This window comes from Borostomias antarcticus, assembly GCF_949987555.1.
Source record: "Borostomias antarcticus genome assembly, chromosome: 1".
Classification (NCBI taxonomy): domain Eukaryota; kingdom Metazoa; phylum Chordata; class Actinopteri; order Stomiiformes; family Stomiidae; genus Borostomias; species Borostomias antarcticus.
This window is the reverse complement of record NC_140234.1, coordinates 53,330,603-53,348,652: the sequence shown is the minus strand read 5'-3', so window position 1 is coordinate 53,348,652 and position 18,050 is coordinate 53,330,603. Positions and strand designations below refer to the sequence as shown.

The 18,050-nt window shown below is 45.6% G+C and overlaps 2 protein-coding genes across 2 annotated transcripts in view; both read right to left on the bottom strand.

Moving 5' to 3' along the window:
* c2cd3 (C2 domain containing 3 centriole elongation regulator) overlaps positions 1 to 7,137 on the bottom strand; it is a 14,455-nt gene extending 7,318 nt beyond the window's left edge. Inside the window, 19 exon segments of the mRNA XM_084448633.1 lie at positions 1 to 161; positions 269 to 452; positions 683 to 866; positions 955 to 1,198; positions 1,323 to 1,474; positions 1,615 to 2,094; positions 2,251 to 2,382; positions 2,502 to 2,620; positions 2,729 to 2,838; positions 2,969 to 3,172; positions 3,291 to 3,424; positions 3,529 to 3,676; positions 4,061 to 4,204; positions 4,305 to 4,437; positions 4,795 to 4,961; positions 5,592 to 5,791; positions 5,878 to 6,035; positions 6,231 to 6,500; positions 7,075 to 7,137. The exon segment at positions 1 to 161 is cut by the window's left edge and continues 12 nt beyond it. Coding sequence (XP_084304759.1) covers positions 1 to 161; positions 269 to 452; positions 683 to 866; positions 955 to 1,198; positions 1,323 to 1,474; positions 1,615 to 2,094; positions 2,251 to 2,382; positions 2,502 to 2,620; positions 2,729 to 2,838; positions 2,969 to 3,172; positions 3,291 to 3,424; positions 3,529 to 3,676; positions 4,061 to 4,204; positions 4,305 to 4,437; positions 4,795 to 4,961; positions 5,592 to 5,791; positions 5,878 to 6,035; positions 6,231 to 6,500; positions 7,075 to 7,126 — 3,376 coding nt within the window. The 5' untranslated portion in view covers positions 7,127 to 7,137.
* A 2,370-nt stretch (positions 7,138 to 9,507) lies between these two features.
* p4ha3 (prolyl 4-hydroxylase, alpha polypeptide III) lies at positions 9,508 to 18,046 on the bottom strand (the record flags this gene model as incomplete). The annotated part of the gene is made up of 13 exons (XM_084445890.1): positions 17,864 to 18,046; positions 17,398 to 17,552; positions 17,019 to 17,242; positions 15,388 to 15,537; positions 15,207 to 15,258; positions 14,786 to 14,949; positions 14,355 to 14,531; positions 12,887 to 12,951; positions 12,089 to 12,248; positions 11,901 to 11,963; positions 11,527 to 11,595; positions 10,887 to 10,983; positions 9,508 to 9,578 (listed from the first exon to the last, which is right to left on the bottom strand). The coding sequence occupies exons 1-13, from the start codon at positions 17,974 to 17,976 to the stop codon at positions 9,508 to 9,510; spliced, it is 1,560 nt and encodes a 519-aa protein (XP_084302016.1). The 5' UTR covers positions 17,977 to 18,046.
* Between the last annotated feature and the right edge of the window lie 4 nt (positions 18,047 to 18,050).

Below are 18,050 nucleotides of genomic sequence, written 5' to 3'. Positions count from 1 at the left end.
GCTGATGCCCTTCAGGGCTGTTGATTTTGGGCAGCAGAGGGAGAGAGAAGACCTGAGCCTCAGTGGGCTGCTGTCTCTGCATGGTCACCATGGCACACAGCTTGGAGAGGGGCAACATCCCTTTGGCCACCAGCTGGTCTCGAACATTGGGATAATAATACCTGCAAAACGTCTAGTGCTTTAATGAAACCGTTACTTCATGGCAAGATGTTTTTACGGTTTCTTGGCTACTGCCCTCTAATGGTAACAGTGGAGACTGCAGGCTCACCTGCACCACACTTCAAACTGGATGCCTCCTCCGTGGGCCAGGCGCTGGCTGGAGAAGGAGCTAAGCAGCAGCCTCTGGACAGGAAGCCCCACGGGGGCCTTCAGGACGTGGGTCTCGCTGTGCGAGAACACAGGGTCAGGGACACACAGCGTGGTGGTGGTCCGAAACTGCTTCAGGCATACACCTGGAGGGGAACAAGAATTAGACCAACACAAACACTGTAGCCAACACATTATTAACCCTAGTGTGTATTATTAGCAATATTACTGCAACTTCAAAAATGGGATGTGTCTCTGTAAATCCTAAGCTAGACAATTTTATCCAAAGCGACTTACAATAATTGCATTAAAAAATAGCTAAATAATATAATAGGTGCTTAAGAGGGAGGATTCTGTCAGGGGGAGATTGTCTTACTGCTCTCTATGATGTCTGGGTCCAGACTGTGAGCAGGGCCCTCTTCCTGAGAGGGGAAGGAGTACTGGACGTAACAGTCAGCCTCGCCCCACACAGTTGACTGCAATGGTGTCAGTCCCTTCACTTTCTCCACCCTCACCACAAACAGGTGCTCTGTCATAGCCTCAACATGAGCAGTCTTCCCCTGGGAAAGAGACAAGGATGGAGCTGACATTAACACCTCTGGAACTCATCTGACATTACAATTGTATTGATATCAAATGAATAATAACCTCAGCTTCTCTATGTGGTCGGTGATCCAGCAAATGGACTGGTCTTGGGAGATGAGTTATAGAGCCATGTTCCTCCTCCCTCATACGCTGGAGAGCTATGATTTGCCTGGAGATGCCCATGGCTAAAAGCACCCTGAGGTTGCCCTTGCAACCGCCTGAGAACACATCGATGACTGGCATAAAGCTGTCCACCCCTAAAACGGGATACTGTGCCTGAAGTAGAAGGTGGGAGATCTTAGGGTCTCTGAAACAAAAAACAGAGGGAGAGACAATCAATTATCATTTGAGTTTCCTACACAGTCAGCCCATCCACAAGCCGAGGGTTATCCTTCGGTTCACGCGTTTCCGGTGTCTTGATCTGCCCTCACCTGAAGGACATGTAGAACTGATGGAGAGGTAGTTTCACCAGCCCGAGCAGCCGGTCCTGCCCTGAGCTCCCAGCCCTCATCCAGACCTCGACCACCATCACGTTGTTCCTCATCCTCTCCAGCAGCCTGGAGGTCAAGGCCAGCGGAGCCACCTGAGAGGAAGGCAGACACACTGATTCACTTCCACCTGCTCTGCCGTATTGTGCGTGGGACCCTATAAAGCTTTAATAGCCTTTAGCTTTGGGAACTCCCTGGTACACTGATAACGTTTACTCTCGCTAATTTGAGTTACCTGAACAAAGTTAAAAGAAGGGTTCGTCTGGCCCCAGCTAATTACTGATCTCGAGGTCTCGTCAGAACCGAACAGTTTGCAGTTCAAGTAGACGTTGGGAGGTTGCAGGTGCCCACAGTTAAAGTCTTTCCCCTCCGGCACCATGAGCAGGGCATGCAGCAGGACCTCACAGTCGTCCTCCAGCTGCTGAGGGGCTGGTCTGAGCGGAGATTTCTGCCGGCTGGGGAGAGGAGACGGGCCGTTGGAGGAGGCCATCTGGACGGTCCTCATATCCACCCTGGCATCTCCTCTGAGGCCTGTTGAACGGTCCTCCCTCCTGTCTGGGTCAACGCTCTGAGGCCTAGCACTGCTGTCCATCTTAGACGGACTGGGTCCTCTCAGTGGACTGGGGATGGCGCGCGAGAGTGCACTGGAACCTGCAGCTGACCTGCTTTTGGCCGAGGAGAAGTCTTTGTTGTCTGCGGCCAGTTCAAGGGACACCTGGAGAAACGTATCAAAGGTTTATTTGAAGTGACATACAGACGATCAAGTGGACAAGGCCAAACAGACAGAAGCGCCTCCCAAAAAACGCACAAACGGGGATCAATCAGGAAAAATTAAACACACGGCGCCCTTCTGGGCTTCACACCGTCTCACCTTGAGAGGGCCGACCTCCTGAACCAGACCAGTCCGATCCAGTTTCTGGACAGGTAGGGTGATAGTCTGGCTTAGCTTCTCCATTTGCAGCAGACAGCGCAGGGGGGAGACTGCGATGCCGATGGGGACAGGCTAGCACAACACAAAACGGTGATGAGTATTCAAGGGCTTCCAACAGTGCCCGCATTGCACAGTCCGCAAATAGTGCATCAGCAATGGACATACTATGATGATTGATCTGTTCAACATACTTTCTTCTGGGAACTCATCCTAGAGTAGATCTTAAATGTGAGGTCAGTTCCCCACCACCTCTCAACAGTCGTCCCACTGAACTGGACTGGAAACACGGAGCACTGCTGGAACTTCACCGCTGTAAATTAAAGGTAGTTTTAACCTACGGTAAGTAAATGGACGCAGTCTTATCCTCATAGACTGACAGGTGATCTGACTGTGAAAACCCCTTGCTAGCATTCAGTACCTCCTCCTGAGACTTTGCTGGAGACCGCTCTGGTCACCTCTGCTGCCATCAGCTGGCTGTGGTCATGTCTGCTTGAGGCCACGGGGAACAGGTACTCCACAAAGTAGGAGCTAAGACATGAGAGAGATGCGTAGCAACACGTCAGTAGTCCTTACTCTCACAAATATAATAATTATAAGTTAAAAGGTGAGATTATGAGTATTCGGCATATTTTGGGCAATGGTTCCATTGAAAACATACCATTTCTTATTGGCCAAGGGTCTAGGGGGTTTCCCCTTGTCTGAGGTTTTCCTGGGTGTGGTGGTGGTGCCGTCTGTAGGAACGGCCAGTGAGTGGATAACAACTCTGGCCAATCGAATCCCACCCAGGGCAGTCAGCTGGTCCATAGTCAATCCAGGTAGCCTATCAGTGGCTCCCGGAGTCTGCTCCTGTTCTGAACCCAGGCTGAAAAGCAGCAGAGATTAGCTATGGGTTGTCCTGACGCCCTTACTGCCTGAAGACAAAAATTAAGACTAGAGACATTTTTGTGAGTGACAACGTAGTACAAATGAGGAGAACCTACCCTCCATTTGTGTTAGGGCCAGAATGCCTCAGCTGTTGCTCAGCTCCTCTCGGGGAGCCCTTCTTCTGACTCCTCCTTGGAGACGGACCTCGCTCATTCTCCACAGCAAAGTCACCGGGGCCGCTGTCTGACAACTGAGGGAACAGAAAGAAGGGTAAAATGACCAGCACATATTATATTTTGTCCTCTCCATTGTAGATTGTGAGAGACTATATATAGGACCGTCATCATCACTCACAGGAGCTTTGTAGAACAGGTTCTCCAGGAGGCTCTGGTCATACTGCGGGTCACTGAGTTCACTGTCACCACACACACTGCCATGTCCTGACAGAGACTCTGGGAGCGAGTCATCTCCATCCCACAGAGGAAGATCTGATCCATTTAAACTGACAAGAGGGAAAAGAAGATGCGTTTCCCCCATACAACCCACTTAAGCAAGGCAAGTTTATTTGTATAGCACATTTCCGCAACAAGGCAATTCAAAGTGCTTTACATGAGACATTAAAAGCATCAAGGCAAAGTGCAACACATAAAAGGTCATATAAAACGAAATGCAAAAAAGGACATTTAAAACAAAATGCTGGAAAAATAAAATACAGGAATAAAAGTGCAGTGTATGAATGAATAATTATCTGATTTAAAAAAAAAAAAAAGCAGCGGCAAAAAGACTTGTCTTTCATTTAAAGAACTGAGCGTTGCAGCAGACCTGCAGTTTGACATTTTAAAATGTGTATGCTATGAACCTCACGGCATTATAAAGATGAAGCTACCTGCCCAGTAGCAGATCCACAGCTTTTGTCTCTGTGTCAACAGCAGCACAGTCTGGGATGAGGTAGTCATGGGACACAGGGACATGGCTGGAGTCTGCATGCAGAATGTTCTGGAGCAACTTCCCACAGGGGGGAGCCGATGACCTGGAGACACAGAGTAAACATTTATAACATACTTAGCTATGAAGCATAATAAAGGCCTATGTGTTTTAATTCAAATTGAATTATTAAGTTGAATACTAACGTTCGCAGAGGTATTATGTTGTCCTTGGAGAGAGGGAGAGGAGTGTCTTTGAGAGCTACTTCAGAGGCCATGTCAGTTTTCAAGGCTGATACCACCATGGCATTTCTGAGCTTGCTTCCACGCTCTAAAAGAACTGAGAAGGAAATAGTTATGAAAACTAGTCTCGCATATCCAGACCTGTCTCCACACTTCGTTTATGCTGTGCCAGCGCTGGAGAAAGGTCTGGGTGCACTCATTACCATTCGGAGATAGGGGGTGGGGTTGTATTTCATAACAATGGTCATGTGTTGCTGTTTCATACATAGTCTGGATTGAATCTGATTGGATCGGGCAAATCTTCTGTCACTGATTGGGCAGTAATAAACTAATGATAAAGCTTATTCCCAAAATCTGGCGAGTCAGACTATATGAAAACGAACAAAAACATAGTACAAAAAACATAGGTTACATTCATTCCATCTTCACATGGGCTTTTCTGCTGTGGACCAACCTGAAAGGATGTCGTTTGAGGTGTGGCCATGATGCATTTCCTGTACTGTGGGATTCAAAGCTCTTTGTCCATGCTGAGTTCTAGCTGACAAGGGCATCTGGTTCTCCAAAGACACCTCATTTCTTTTATCCCCGTGGGCACTTTGGAAGTACAAGTGGTCTTTCCCTCTGAAATTGTACCACAAGGACTTCAGTATTCCCCACTTGAACACAGATGTATCAGTTGCATTTGTGATGTAGAGGTAGGTAATAAAAAAAAATTTGATTGACTCAACTAATCCAAATGTAATTAAAGCCGCGAGTGACAAGGAAACGGGGTCCTACGGTTACGCCCCCTTAAGACTGACGGACTGGAGGCGACTGACCAGACAGACTGACCCTCTCCCTCTCTCTCTTACTCACTCCACATCCCTCTCTCTTTTCTCACGCTCTCCCTTTCATTCTCTTTCTCTCTCTGATATCCATCTAATGTCCAGCTAGTCCATCGAATTTCCAGGGAAATAAGAATAAGAATAGCATGGATTACAATAGGGTTCCTATGCTACTGCGCAGGACCCGTTATTAAATAAAATGTTTTGGTACATGCCTAAACGTATTAAATTACATTTGGATTTGTTGAGCAAGGGAAGACAATGTGCAGGTGTTCCTTTCCTCTTAGCTATAAAAAAAAAAAAAAAAGATTTACCTGGTGGCCAATCAGAAAAGAGTATTAAACCAGGCCATGGTATAAATGAACATAACAGCATCACAGAAAAGGCAGACTATGATCAGCTAGCAGAAATAAGGTTGCTGGCCCACCGAGGTGTGTTGGAAGAGCTGCTCCCCACTGAGTCTTTCCCACTGTTGACAGACAGAGGTCTAGATGGAGAGGGCACCACTAGTGTGGTTGTTTGGGGTGCCTTGGTTGCGGAACTCATTGCAGACACAGCCATGTCTGTGGTGGGAACCGAGCTGCTGCTGTCATATGTTTCCGTCAGGGCCTCCAGAGCGAGCGCCACCTACAAAACAAGTTTGATCTATGACCAAAGGAAAACAGTCACGTGTGTGATGTTCTATTTACTAAGTTGCATTATTGACACCATACCTGTAATTCGCCTAATTTTTCAGACGTCGGAGACACCAAGGTATAGAAGCCACTGATGGAGTGTGATAGAGAGAGTTGGGAAATCCCAGCGACCTGAGCACGTGCAATCGGCAAATGGTCTGGCTTGGTCAAAACCTCCAGCATCAGTGAGCCCATATCTGAGTCCAAAAGTGACAGCAAACGCAAAAAACTTACATAATCAGCAAAGTTGTCAATGCTTTGGATCACAAAAACTGGAGCATGCTAGCTCATATCATGGTATCAAAATGACAGAATAATAGAAGTTGAAGAAGAGTTTGAAAAGCACTTAATGTTTAATGTGGTGAATAGCTTAGAAATACCGCATGCGTTACCAGTCAAGTAGGACGTGAATTGCTTTGGTCCACAGCGGATGGGAAAGCGAGCTGTGGACTTGACTGTCCTCTGGGCTGTCTGTGATCCATCCCTCGGACGGAAATGGGTTCCATTTGTCGACTCTCCCCACCAGCGTAATCTCACAGAAGTAGCTGTGGGAGGCTTTGGGATGGTCCACAACACTCTGCTCACTGTCACTCGCAGGAAACATCTCAGCTGACCCTCAACTAGAGGAGGGAGGCTGGTGGAGGGAGACACGTCACTGGGGACTGTGGAAGATAATCAGATCAGTACACATCATTGAATGAGAATTACACCCAAATCATAGAATAGCATGTGAATGACCCATATGAATGAAGATAGAAAAGATGAGGGACACTAGCAAGCTGGCACTAGAGCTTTTCAGCAGGTACCTGGCTTGTCATTCCTCCAATGTGCTAATTTGTAAGCTGCCTGGTTGGCAAACTAAGCTAAACTAGTATACAAAACAAAGCCAGCAAGTAAATAGTGGACTAGCACTGAGCTAGCTAGCTCACTGCAATTCATAACATTAGCTAGCTAGCTTTAACTACGTGACTTGTCACATCGTAGCAAACTAGCATTAGCTAAGTTAGCCACCTAACTAGCTAGCTAACGTTACCTTGTCAGTCAAGTTATCTTGTCAGATAAGTAGCCCTAGTCATAACGTGAACGTTTCGCGTCCCAATGCGGGGCTAGGGCACAAGATAACGAAGAAAACAAGCTAACTAGTTCATTAAACATCCTTTCAGTTAGCCAGCAATCTAGCTATGGTATTGACTAGATAGCTTGCTAGCTAGCTAACATTAGCTGCTAATAAGTTACCTTTATTTCGGTTGCTTCCAACTTTGGTTGATTTCAATTTTCTGTTCTTCATAACTAGACGAATTAGATGGTTTTGTTGTCACAGTTCAAACTCTGTCTACTATCATCGCTTCCATGTTGCAGAATACAGCGCGCAAGCTGTTTCCAAAGCAACAACGTACGCTGCCCTGTGTCCCGCCTCCAAACAACAGACTGCCGCTGTAACAGTTCATCCTCTTCACCAGCAGAGGGCAGCATTGATGAACAATTAGCCGACTGTCCCTGATCATCCCAAGGACCACCCAGATAAACTTCAGGCTACTTCAGCAAACAAAAATTCCTGTCATAGAGAAGTCCCCTTTTCCAGGATATTAAACAGACTGAAACCCCTGGGGTTGTATTGAAGCCAAATAGACCTAGTTAGTAATCAGATTAGTTGTGTTGTTTACATAAATACTGAATGTCACATTTATTCATACAAGGCCATTCCCCCTCAGAGACTGTTTTGGATTTTCACTAGCATAACATGTTTGGATAATTTTCCCCCTTCATGCCATTGCCTCTTTCCATGGCTTTTTGACTTCACAGTACATTTCTTACCATGCGTCCATCTGAAAAAGTCAAGCAGATAGTCATGTGCTTCAAAAGGCACAGTGTTTATAGACAGGGTGGCAGAAACTCCTACTGCCTAGCAACAGGGACTTCAGTAGCCACGTGTGTTGTGATGATCATGGCAACACTAAGTGCCAAGGGCGGAAAGGAATTCCAACAGTAAAGTTAAGACCTGTGCCCTGTGAACTCTGAGAAAATAGCAAGTTCCAGTTTCAGGGTGTAAGGGACAACTTTAGGATGAACAAATATTCCACACTGACACTTTACTTTGCTGCTACGGTTGTATTTTATTTCACAGATGCTTCTGAATGTGCATGTAACATTGTGAAAAAAATCACTCTCAAATCGAAGTAGCTTCACTAAAATACAAAATGCATGAAATTATAGTGACCTGAAATCAAGAATGCAGGTTTAAAATGATTTACAGGTGTGCAGGCATATCAAACAAGCTTTTGCTGATGTGCAGCCCGATGTTGATCAAGTATAGCATTTCCTAAATCTTAACATGCAGTTAGGCTTGAAACCCTTATTCGTGGTTGGAGACACTGTGAAGACAACTTCCATTCATCTTTGCATTTAGTGAGGAAGGGGCCTCTTGCCCATCAACTCCAAGAAGAACAACTGTGTAGCTATGCAGCTGAAAGCATGCAGCATTCCTGCAGTATATGACCTCTGTTTTTATCTGTGTGTGTGTGTATGTGTGTGTGTTTTGTGTACACAGAGTAAAGAGCTGGAGGGAATATTTACATCCCTGCAAGCAATGAGAGATATTATCACCCCCTCCTCTCTCTCTCCCTCTATCTCTCAGCACTCCCTGTCACTTACGTAGCAGCCCGCCCAAAGATTCACACTCACACAGAGAAATAGAGAAGCCCCTTGGACCCTCCAGCCCATACAGTCTATTTCACTGTTCTACCTTCATGGACAAAGTGTGAAAGTTGGCTCACACTGTTTTGACCTACTTAAGAGACAAACCTTTGACTGGTATGTAGACAGACACGCATGTAGTATGAGGTCGTCAGAGATCAGCAGTAGAGCAGATGTATTCCCATTCATCTCGGGTACAGAGCATTACTAATGATGCCCCCTAAACCTGAGGTATAACACCTAATAGGTTTGACTGCTTCACCATTAGTTACAAAACAGTGATAACACAGGAAGGATGTACGAACTGTCTCTCAGCGGTGGTATAAACAACACGTAGGACTGCAGGAATGAAAGCTCTCTCAGACTCGTTCCCATTGAATCACATCACCAACTACATTCTTAAGTTGTGAGACATGTAATTGCAGAGGCAGAATTTGAAAGAAAATATCTGATTAAGATCAGCAGTATGCTAATAGGCTCAGTCCACATGTGCGAGGAGTATCCTGCAGTTTCAGTGCATCAGTTTTCAAGGGGCTGCATTATATATCTTTCTTCTTTTTTTTTTTTAACAAACTGACACCGGAGGCAAACAGCCTCTCGGAGTTAACTGAAACCAGCCCAGTGTTTGAGACCAGAGGCCTCTCTCCCGCTGCAGGGAACGGGAGCAGGAGCAAGAGGCCGCTCTGATTGCCTCTGGGGCTGATTGCCAAATGCCCCCCTGCCCTCCCGCCCCAACCCTCCCAAAATCAACTCAGCCTCCTGCCATTCCAGCCCCCTCCAGCAGTGTCCGTCCGTGTTCCCCGTTCCCCTGGGCCTGGGGCTCCAATCACAGATGCAGCCCGCTGCCCTGGCTGCTTGCCCCTCCCCCGCCCGCTGCTTCACTCTCTCTGGCTCTGGCGCCCTCCTCCTCTCTGCCTGCGAGTGCTCCATTGTGGAGGCCGGCTCTTGTACTCCAAGCGGTCCCGGTCAGCCCTCTCACTCTTCAGGGTTGGGGCTACAGCGGCGCTGGAACTCCTGGCCATACTCGTGGATCCATTTGTTAGCCACTAGAGCATAAGTTGTGTCTATTACATGGCCATTGTTCTTAGTCAAATCAAACTTAAACTCAAACAATCTAAAAGAAGCAACTTAGTATCAAGAGCAGGAATGGAAGGCTACACAGAAAATGTTTCTGACATCTACGTCGATGGCTCATATGGCCATGGTGTGTTTCCTTAAGCATTTCACTTCACAGTAGTATCCAGGAGGGAGTTAAATGATGTGGAATGGAGGCCGGCCGCACATGTCTGACATCCTAGAGCAGTGCTCAATGTCTAACCTGTAACATTTCTTCTGTATAATGCAGCACAGATGTGGCCCAGGACATCATCCAGCCACTGACACCACTATGATAGATGGACACTACTGGCCCCTAGGTTAAACACACACTGGCTGACAACTTAAAAATTGCATATACTATATAATATAACATATAATATAAATGTCAAAACAAAATAGAATATTTAACATCCTGCAAATCTTAAACATGAAGTAAATATAGTCTTAGAAGATGACAAGCTATGAGCATTAGTCTTCACATAACTTAAAGGACAATGCTCGTTTTTGACAACCTGGACCTTATTTACGACATATTATAAGACGTTTGACTCACCGAGATCACTTTGGTGTAGTTCGGAGGCATGTAGAAGAAATTTAAAATCCAGCGCGAGCCAGTATATCCATGGAATGGCGGTGGTCGGGGCACTTAGAATACAGTTTCTAAAAATCTATTTTCTGCCGCGAAACGGTTGTTTTCATCAATCTGTCTTGATGAATCGCTAGTTGTGCTTACATAGAGCATAGGCCTGTGGTGGTTTTCACATGCCATGATCTTTAGAAACGGCTTTCGAAACGAAATAGCTTCCTCACTTGCTCCAGCACAGCGCGCAATCGTTGCTCCAGCACGCTGTGCGCATGCGTGCTGGAGCAAGTGAGGAAGCTATTTCGTGTCTAAAGACGTTTCTAAAGATCATATTACAGAGGCATGTGAAAAACCAAAACAGGCCTATGCTCTATGTAAGCACAACTAGCGATTCATCAAGACAGATTGATGAAAACAACTGTTTTGGCGGCAGAAAATAGATTTTTAGAAACTGCATTCTAAGTGCCCTGACCACCGCCATTACATGGATATACTGGCTCGCGCTGGATTTTTAATTTCTTCTACATGCCTCCAAACTACACCAAAGTGATCTCGGTGAGTCAAACGTCTTATAATATGTCGTAAATAAGGTCCAGGTTGTCAAAAACGAGCATTGTCCTTTAAGTCCACCACTTCTCACTTGTATCTCCTGTGGATCAATAGACAACCTTACCCCATTTGTCCCCAATAAGGACAGGACAACCAGCATGCAGGGTGTCCCCATCACCTTGACCGTTCTTATGGAGGTTCCACCAGAAGAGGGCACCATTCTGAAACACAAAATGTTGGACATTTGTTGCCAAAAATAATGAAAAAGGCGCCCTAAAAGATCTTGTCTAGAATGTGTGTGTAGTCCTATCCTCACATACAGACCTGTGTGACACAGCACAACATATCTATACACATATTGAAGAAATGGGACCAAGAGACAGGGAGAGAGAGGGATCCTAATTATTTTTTCGAATACGTGGGAGGCAGGAAGTTAAACTTCAATAAAAAAATAAAAAAAAGAGGGCCAGCGGGTGACGTCCTGGACAATTTCAACAGCAGCTCATTAAAACAAACTAATTCACTCTCCCTCCTCTTGGCATAACAGCCCTACTGTCAAAAGAGACCATATGGCAGATGCTATTCAAAACATATCATGTTAAGGAGGGATCTGACCTTTCAAAGGAAGAATCTCTTATTATACAGTAGTTGATGGAAGTTTGACAGCTGCTCTAAGAGGTCACGAGCATGTTCTGGCTTGAAGCAATTCCTATTTCAAAACAAAAAATGATGAGGTTCAGGCCACTGATGTGCGGTGCACTTACCTGCACGACGTGAACGCTGAAGTTAGCATAGATGAAGGCTGTAGACCCACCTGCCTGGACAGAGCTGAGCTGTGGGTGATGACAACATTCTCTCTGAGGTTCATCTAACCACTGTGTGCACATGTCATAAAAACCCCATCCGGTATACACTGGGAATTTGTCCACAACTCACAAACTGCTATTTTTTTTTCCATACCACAACTCTGGAATGTTGACCTTGGGCTAGAGAAACTGACTAAATTTTTTGATAGGAAAATTCCGCATTTTGCTGCATGAGCCATGGTTATATAACATACAGAAAATACCTGTATCATTTCAACAAACGAGACAAACATGCACATGCAGAACAAAAAAGGCAGCAAATATTAACTTACGTATATCATGAATGTTGCTACTCGATTCCCAGTTTTAAGTTTAAACAGGGGACTTGACGCTGACTGGTGACATGAAGGAAATCGAGATGATGAATACACCTCTCTCACTACTTCCAGTATTAAAGTAATGGTTTACTGAAGAGACTGGGAGCACTGATGTGGGTAGAGCAGCTTTTGAATGTACTTACTGTAGCATGATCAAAATGGGGCTCATAATGACCTCCAATCCCATAATTCACCACTTGGAGGTACTCCCCGTATGGAGGCTGTACATTTAGCCCTGTGAGCATGGCGATGCGTTGGTCCAGACGTCCAATTATGGGGTGTGCTGTGTCCTTCAGCCAGGCACTGAAAGAGCAACCGCAATCCCTCTCATATTAGTACACGTCAATAGAGAGATAACATTTACAGCATTCCAAACTGAACTACATCAGGCTCATTACAAAACAGGTCAGAAATAATGTGTAGGCTACACCATAAAATCAATCATTTCATAGTGTGTATATTCAAGGGTAACGGTGTGGCTGCTTTGATCGACAATCGTGCTTTTATTGTTGCTTTTACTGTTACAAGAGGAACTGTAAAACAACAATTTACGACAGATGTTTAGAATTAGATTGCAGCAAAGGAGGACTACACACACACAAAAGAAATAGCGCCACTTTTAGATGGCACACTACTTCCCGAATTCTATACAGGCCCGTAGCCAGCCTTGTGGAGGGGGGGGTTCGTTTTGGGGGTGCGGACAGGTTATTTTGAGTGTCGGGCGATTTGTTGACGCGGGGAGGGGGGGGGAGGGGGGGGTGACAGGTTATTTTGATTGTCGGGCAATTTGTTGACGGGGGGGGGGGGGGCAGACCTTTTGTCTTGAATTCTGGACCTTTGGTCTTAAATTCTGGACCTTTGGTTGTGAGTGGGGGTTCGTTCAATCCAACCAATCCCCCCCCCCGGCTACGGGCCTGCTATAGGACGTTTCCCCATCGTACCTCTTACTAATACGATACTCTGCCGTTGCCTGTTTCTCTCCAGATGCCACCACAGATCTCCTTAACTGGTGTCACAAAAGGAAAGAAAACAAAAGTTAACATTTCATGCATAGTAGTTAACCTTTAGGATCATGCTGCACAACGTAGACATGGGAGAGGAAAGCATGAAGGATGTGAGGAAAGGGAGCATCCACAACGAACAAAGTGTGAAAACTTAACAACTGGCCTGGAAGGCCTCTTCCATCAGCCATGACGGAAATACTCGCCTGGCATATCCATCCACAGCTACCCACTTTCCAAATACCTTGAGACTAGACAGATATTACAGCTAAGCCCTGGAGCCAGCAGGAGCAGCGTGGAAACCATGCTAAGGGCACGTAGTACAGTTCTCTGCTCCACATGACTAATACCCCAGGCCTGTTTCTAATCAACCCACCCGTACACCACCAAATGTTGACACAATGATGAAATAAGTGGAGGGATTTCCATCTAAAGAAGGGTTGGAAAACTCATCACACAGTGCCAAAACCTCACACAAGCTATAGGACATCTTGCTAGAATAACTGAGTCAGCAAAAAGTCACTCTACTGCACAATAGTTCTTTCAATGTATTTTCCAAATGTGTAGGTGAGAGGACATCCCAGAAGAGTAAGTTTTAACCCACAGAGCTGTTTGCATAGTGAGCAGTCATTGGCACTACGCCAAGGACTGGAAGTAATGCTCTTCAAGTCACGCTAAATGGTTGGAACCATATCAACTATTCCTTCATGGGTTTTAGAGAGATGTCGAATACTATTCCAGCTCAAAGAGGTTCACTACACAAAAAGGCAATGCTGACATGATGTGACTTGACTTGACTTGGCTGGTTCAAGCTCTTTTTTTGCCCTGTCAGCATGAGAGAAAAAGAGATATGGGTTTGATGTCATGTTAAATCATGCAGTGCAAGCTTTCACCAAACTTTCATTGAAACTTTCATTCGGCTGAAAAACTAACACCTGAGTGGCATTCGATGGGGCCAGACCACATGAGAAAAAAACTCCAATGGGAAATTTCCTAAAATAACTGTAACCCCAGCAGAGCCAAGACCAACAGCATCCAGTCAGTGTGTAAAGTAGCTCTCCCGCAGTGTTCACAGGCGTAATAAAACATAATGAAATGGGCTTGGTGACACACTGTATACTAAAGTCTTACAGTTGTAGTCTAAATAATCCAGCAGGTGTACTTTACTTTGCTTGACTTTTCTTATATAGCACTTCTCAAAACAACAGTCACAACGTGCTTGCACGCAAACAGCAGTCACAAAGTGTGTGCACAAAAAATAATCATACATTTTCCTCCATCAGGAAACGTTATACAACTGGGTGAATGTGATTGGTCTGTTTTCAGTGTGCAGAAGATGTGTGTACATTGATGCCTCCAAAGGATACTGGGTTACAGGGATTGCCATGGCACCAGATACAGTACTTACCCCTGGCTGGGCCAGGACCTTGATGTTCTCCGCTTCAGCATCTGTGACAAAGCTGTGGAAGAGGACCACATACGGCTGCAGGCTCAGCACCTCGCGTCTGATTGGCTGCAGCAGCAGCCCCGGACTGCCATTGGTGAAGTAGTCGCAGAACAGACGGGGGTTTTCATAATGCTTTGGCTGTGAGGAGAGAAATGCATCTGAAGTCCATTACTGAAGTCAAAACAGAAGAAAGCCCCAGTATTTTCTTTTCTGCCACAGAACTTGTTTTAATGCTCATCTCTCCCTGCCAAGTCTCTCCCTGCCTGTTTTAGAGAAACCACAACAGTTTTGCATGACAAGTGGTGAATATCTGTCACTTTGAACAGCAAGCTTGGACACTCCCCTAAAGACGTTATAAGGGTTCTCATTATGACTGCAGCTGAATACTGTACCTGGGTTCCCTGAGTCTGGCAGAGTCTCTCGTACGTGTTCCTGGTCCTGAGATAGGTGGTGTTGGGCCTCTTCAGCACTCCATCAGAGCCAGCTAAAGGTGGACTTTCAACAAGCAGCCTCTCATACTTTTCTACATTCTGCAGAACTCTTCCATTCATGGGATCTGGGCAGGAATAATGTTCATAGCATCCCCATCGTCATCACGTGTTGCTTGTATCTCGTTCTAAATAAATGTCACAGTGCTGTGACACAACCAAAGTGAGCAGCACAGATGTTTTCCAAGTCACTTACGTGACAGTAACCATTCATTTTATGGATGCCATATCACTCTTTGTTTACATATAGCACAACACATATACAGAGCTATTATTTCTAGTGGGCTGATGTATCAAGCTGATGTCTTCCAGACTAAGTTATTACCATGGTGCAGCAACTCCTGAGAGAGACTTAGTGCGAAGGAGACATTTCCTGTCTGAGACAACAAAGGGAGAAATTAGAACGCTCTCATGACTGGATAGAACAAATACTGTAACCCTTTTCATGCAGTCTCTGGTATCAGAATGGGAGTCTTAGCATTAGAATCAGGGGTCATCAAACCAACCTTGAAGTGAGAGAAGGCCAAGTGGTCCAGGGCATCTTCCAGAGTGCCCTCATTCTCTGGGCTCCATTCCCCACCTGAACCTCGGAACAGACGCACTGACTCCTCAAGCCACTGGACAGAGTGGTAGTAATCCTCCTGCTCATAGGCCACCTGGAACAACACCAGGCCATTATGAGATCACAATCAGCAAACTAAGGCCTTTGCATATTCTCCCCGTCAATGAAGCTGTGAATAACTGTCTGAGATACATGGGCTTCTTATCACTGCAGCCGTATGTTCTGGCAAAGTATATTTCGTTAACCTGACATGCCAGATGGTTTGCTTCACATAACCATCTGGGAACTACTTGACAGGTGATTGGACGAATCATCTGAACATTTTTTGAAAAGGTCTATCATGCGCTAACTTCAACCGCTCCTCGCTGCCATCAGCCCATCCAGCATAGCTGTTTGTATTTCAAATTGTTTAGATCCAACACTGATTGGCGAGATCATTTTCTGAGCTGGCCCAAAAGGATTTCTTTTGAGAGTACACAGACTGATTTGCGAGAGAAACAGAATGTGAGCTCGCAAAATCAGGATGGTCTCACAAGGCTAGTATTTCATGCAATTTTGTGGAATTTTTACCCATTTAAAAATTCAACAAAAATAGACGTGGATCTCTTGCCGTAGATACATATTGACAGTAGACAGGCTCTGCTCATTGTTTTGCACTCAGGGAGACAGTGGGGGGGGGGGGGGGGACTTTCACAGACCTGTTGTACCCCATCGTGAGAGGCAGCGTGGAAAATTTGAGATTTCCTGTTTACATTCAGAAAAACACTTTTTGATGAAATCAGTTATGCATGACAGTGTAAAGAGGCCCTGTGAGAGCCTGAGTGAGTCGGCATTGAGGCATGAGTCATACAGAAAACCTCTATCTGTAAGGATAAGAAGGATACATATCTTGAATACTGTTCCATGGATAAAAATGGCATAGTAGTGAGCTGAGGATTTTCAAAACTCAATAGCTTTGTACCCTATAACCCTAACCCTAGTAACGTGGGCTATAAGTACAGGGGCCAGGGTAACCAGAAACTGACCCTGCTAATTTCAAACAGTTGTACCAAGCTGCATGCCAAAGGTGTGGTCACACCCTTAATTAAGCATCTGTTTAGGAACTGCTGCAGATAATTATAGTTTTTAAGAGAGGGCATCATTTCAGTTTACTTCAAATTCTCGTGCTTAGAGAGAGATGATGTCTTTTCCATACAAGGTGACGTGTCTCCTACACAGTACCTCCATGCATCACCACTGTTGTTAGACAGCTGGGTTCATTGTGGGGAGTGAATGACTAAAGAACTTTTCCATTTCCTCAAGGGAACATAGATCTTCTCAGTATGAATCATCAGACACACAATGGGAGGATAGTGTCTCTCTCTAGTCTCTCATGACAGATAGTAACTGGGAACAAAACCGTTGTATAGTCTCGTAATATGAGACGTTTATCAGTTCACATGCACTCCTCTTTTCACAGATCTCCTCAACTCATCTACACCTCATCTCCAGCTGGGAGGTCAGAATGGTCGAAACACACACACGCGCACATGCACACATGCACGCACGCACGCACACAGTGCATAGTGAAGTTACCTTTCCAACCAAAAAGCAGTCATCTCCAGAGAGTGGAATGGAAACAGTGGGCCTGTAGATGTCGATAGGGTCACCGTTAGTGAGCCTTTGGAAGTGGCCCCTCACAAGCCCCCCGACCTGAAGAGAATACACATCTTGCAACCTCATCAGCCCCTTAGCTGCCCCATGAAGGTCCTCCAGTTTGGGTAAGCTGGCCTCCTCCTCCCTGTAACCTGACCTGAGGGCTGAAAACAGCAGATAGCAGAGCGGGTGGGGGCAGGGTGGTGGTGACAGGGCAGGGGAGGGGAGGGGGATGGACCCCTGTAAAACTGATGTCCCAGGTGATGAACGGTCAATCAGGACCGGATGTTTTTTTTTTTAGGAGAGCAGTAAAACCAACCTTGGATGTTCTCACTGGCCTCCTCACTGTAAACCACATTTAGCCACTCAGACTGCAAGCGCTTGATCAGGGTGAATGCTACCAGTGGGTTCGCCATCGATGATGCAGGCCCATTGTATACCTCATTATGCATGTCAGACACCTTTGCATAGAACCTGGTAAAATAATTACTGTTAGGTCTAGGGCAGGAGGCACTGATGGAAGATATTGCACGAGAGCACCTAAATAAGCAGTTCATTGGTCTAGTAATAAACAAACATCTTTATTTATTAAGCAGTGACACACATCACACATGGTGCAACGCCGAAACACACACACACACACACACGAATGACCGGAGCGTCACGGTGCAGATCTACAGAAGTTAGGCTCCATGCAAAGCATATCTACATTGAAGCACAGCCTACCCCTTGATTCAAATCATATTAGCATAGGCGCGCGGGCGTGCATCACGCCTGTCACTCACCTTTTGATATCTTCAAGTCTCTCCGACTCGTGTTCGATGTAAGTTTGTAAATGACTGATAAGTTTTCTTTCAACAACGATGGCTTGCTTAACGTTCAATAACGACGTGTACATTTCACCAAAAGACAATGGAATCACAACCACGCTGATTAACCCCAAGTTAAAGTAAATGGATTTGGAAAAAGTCA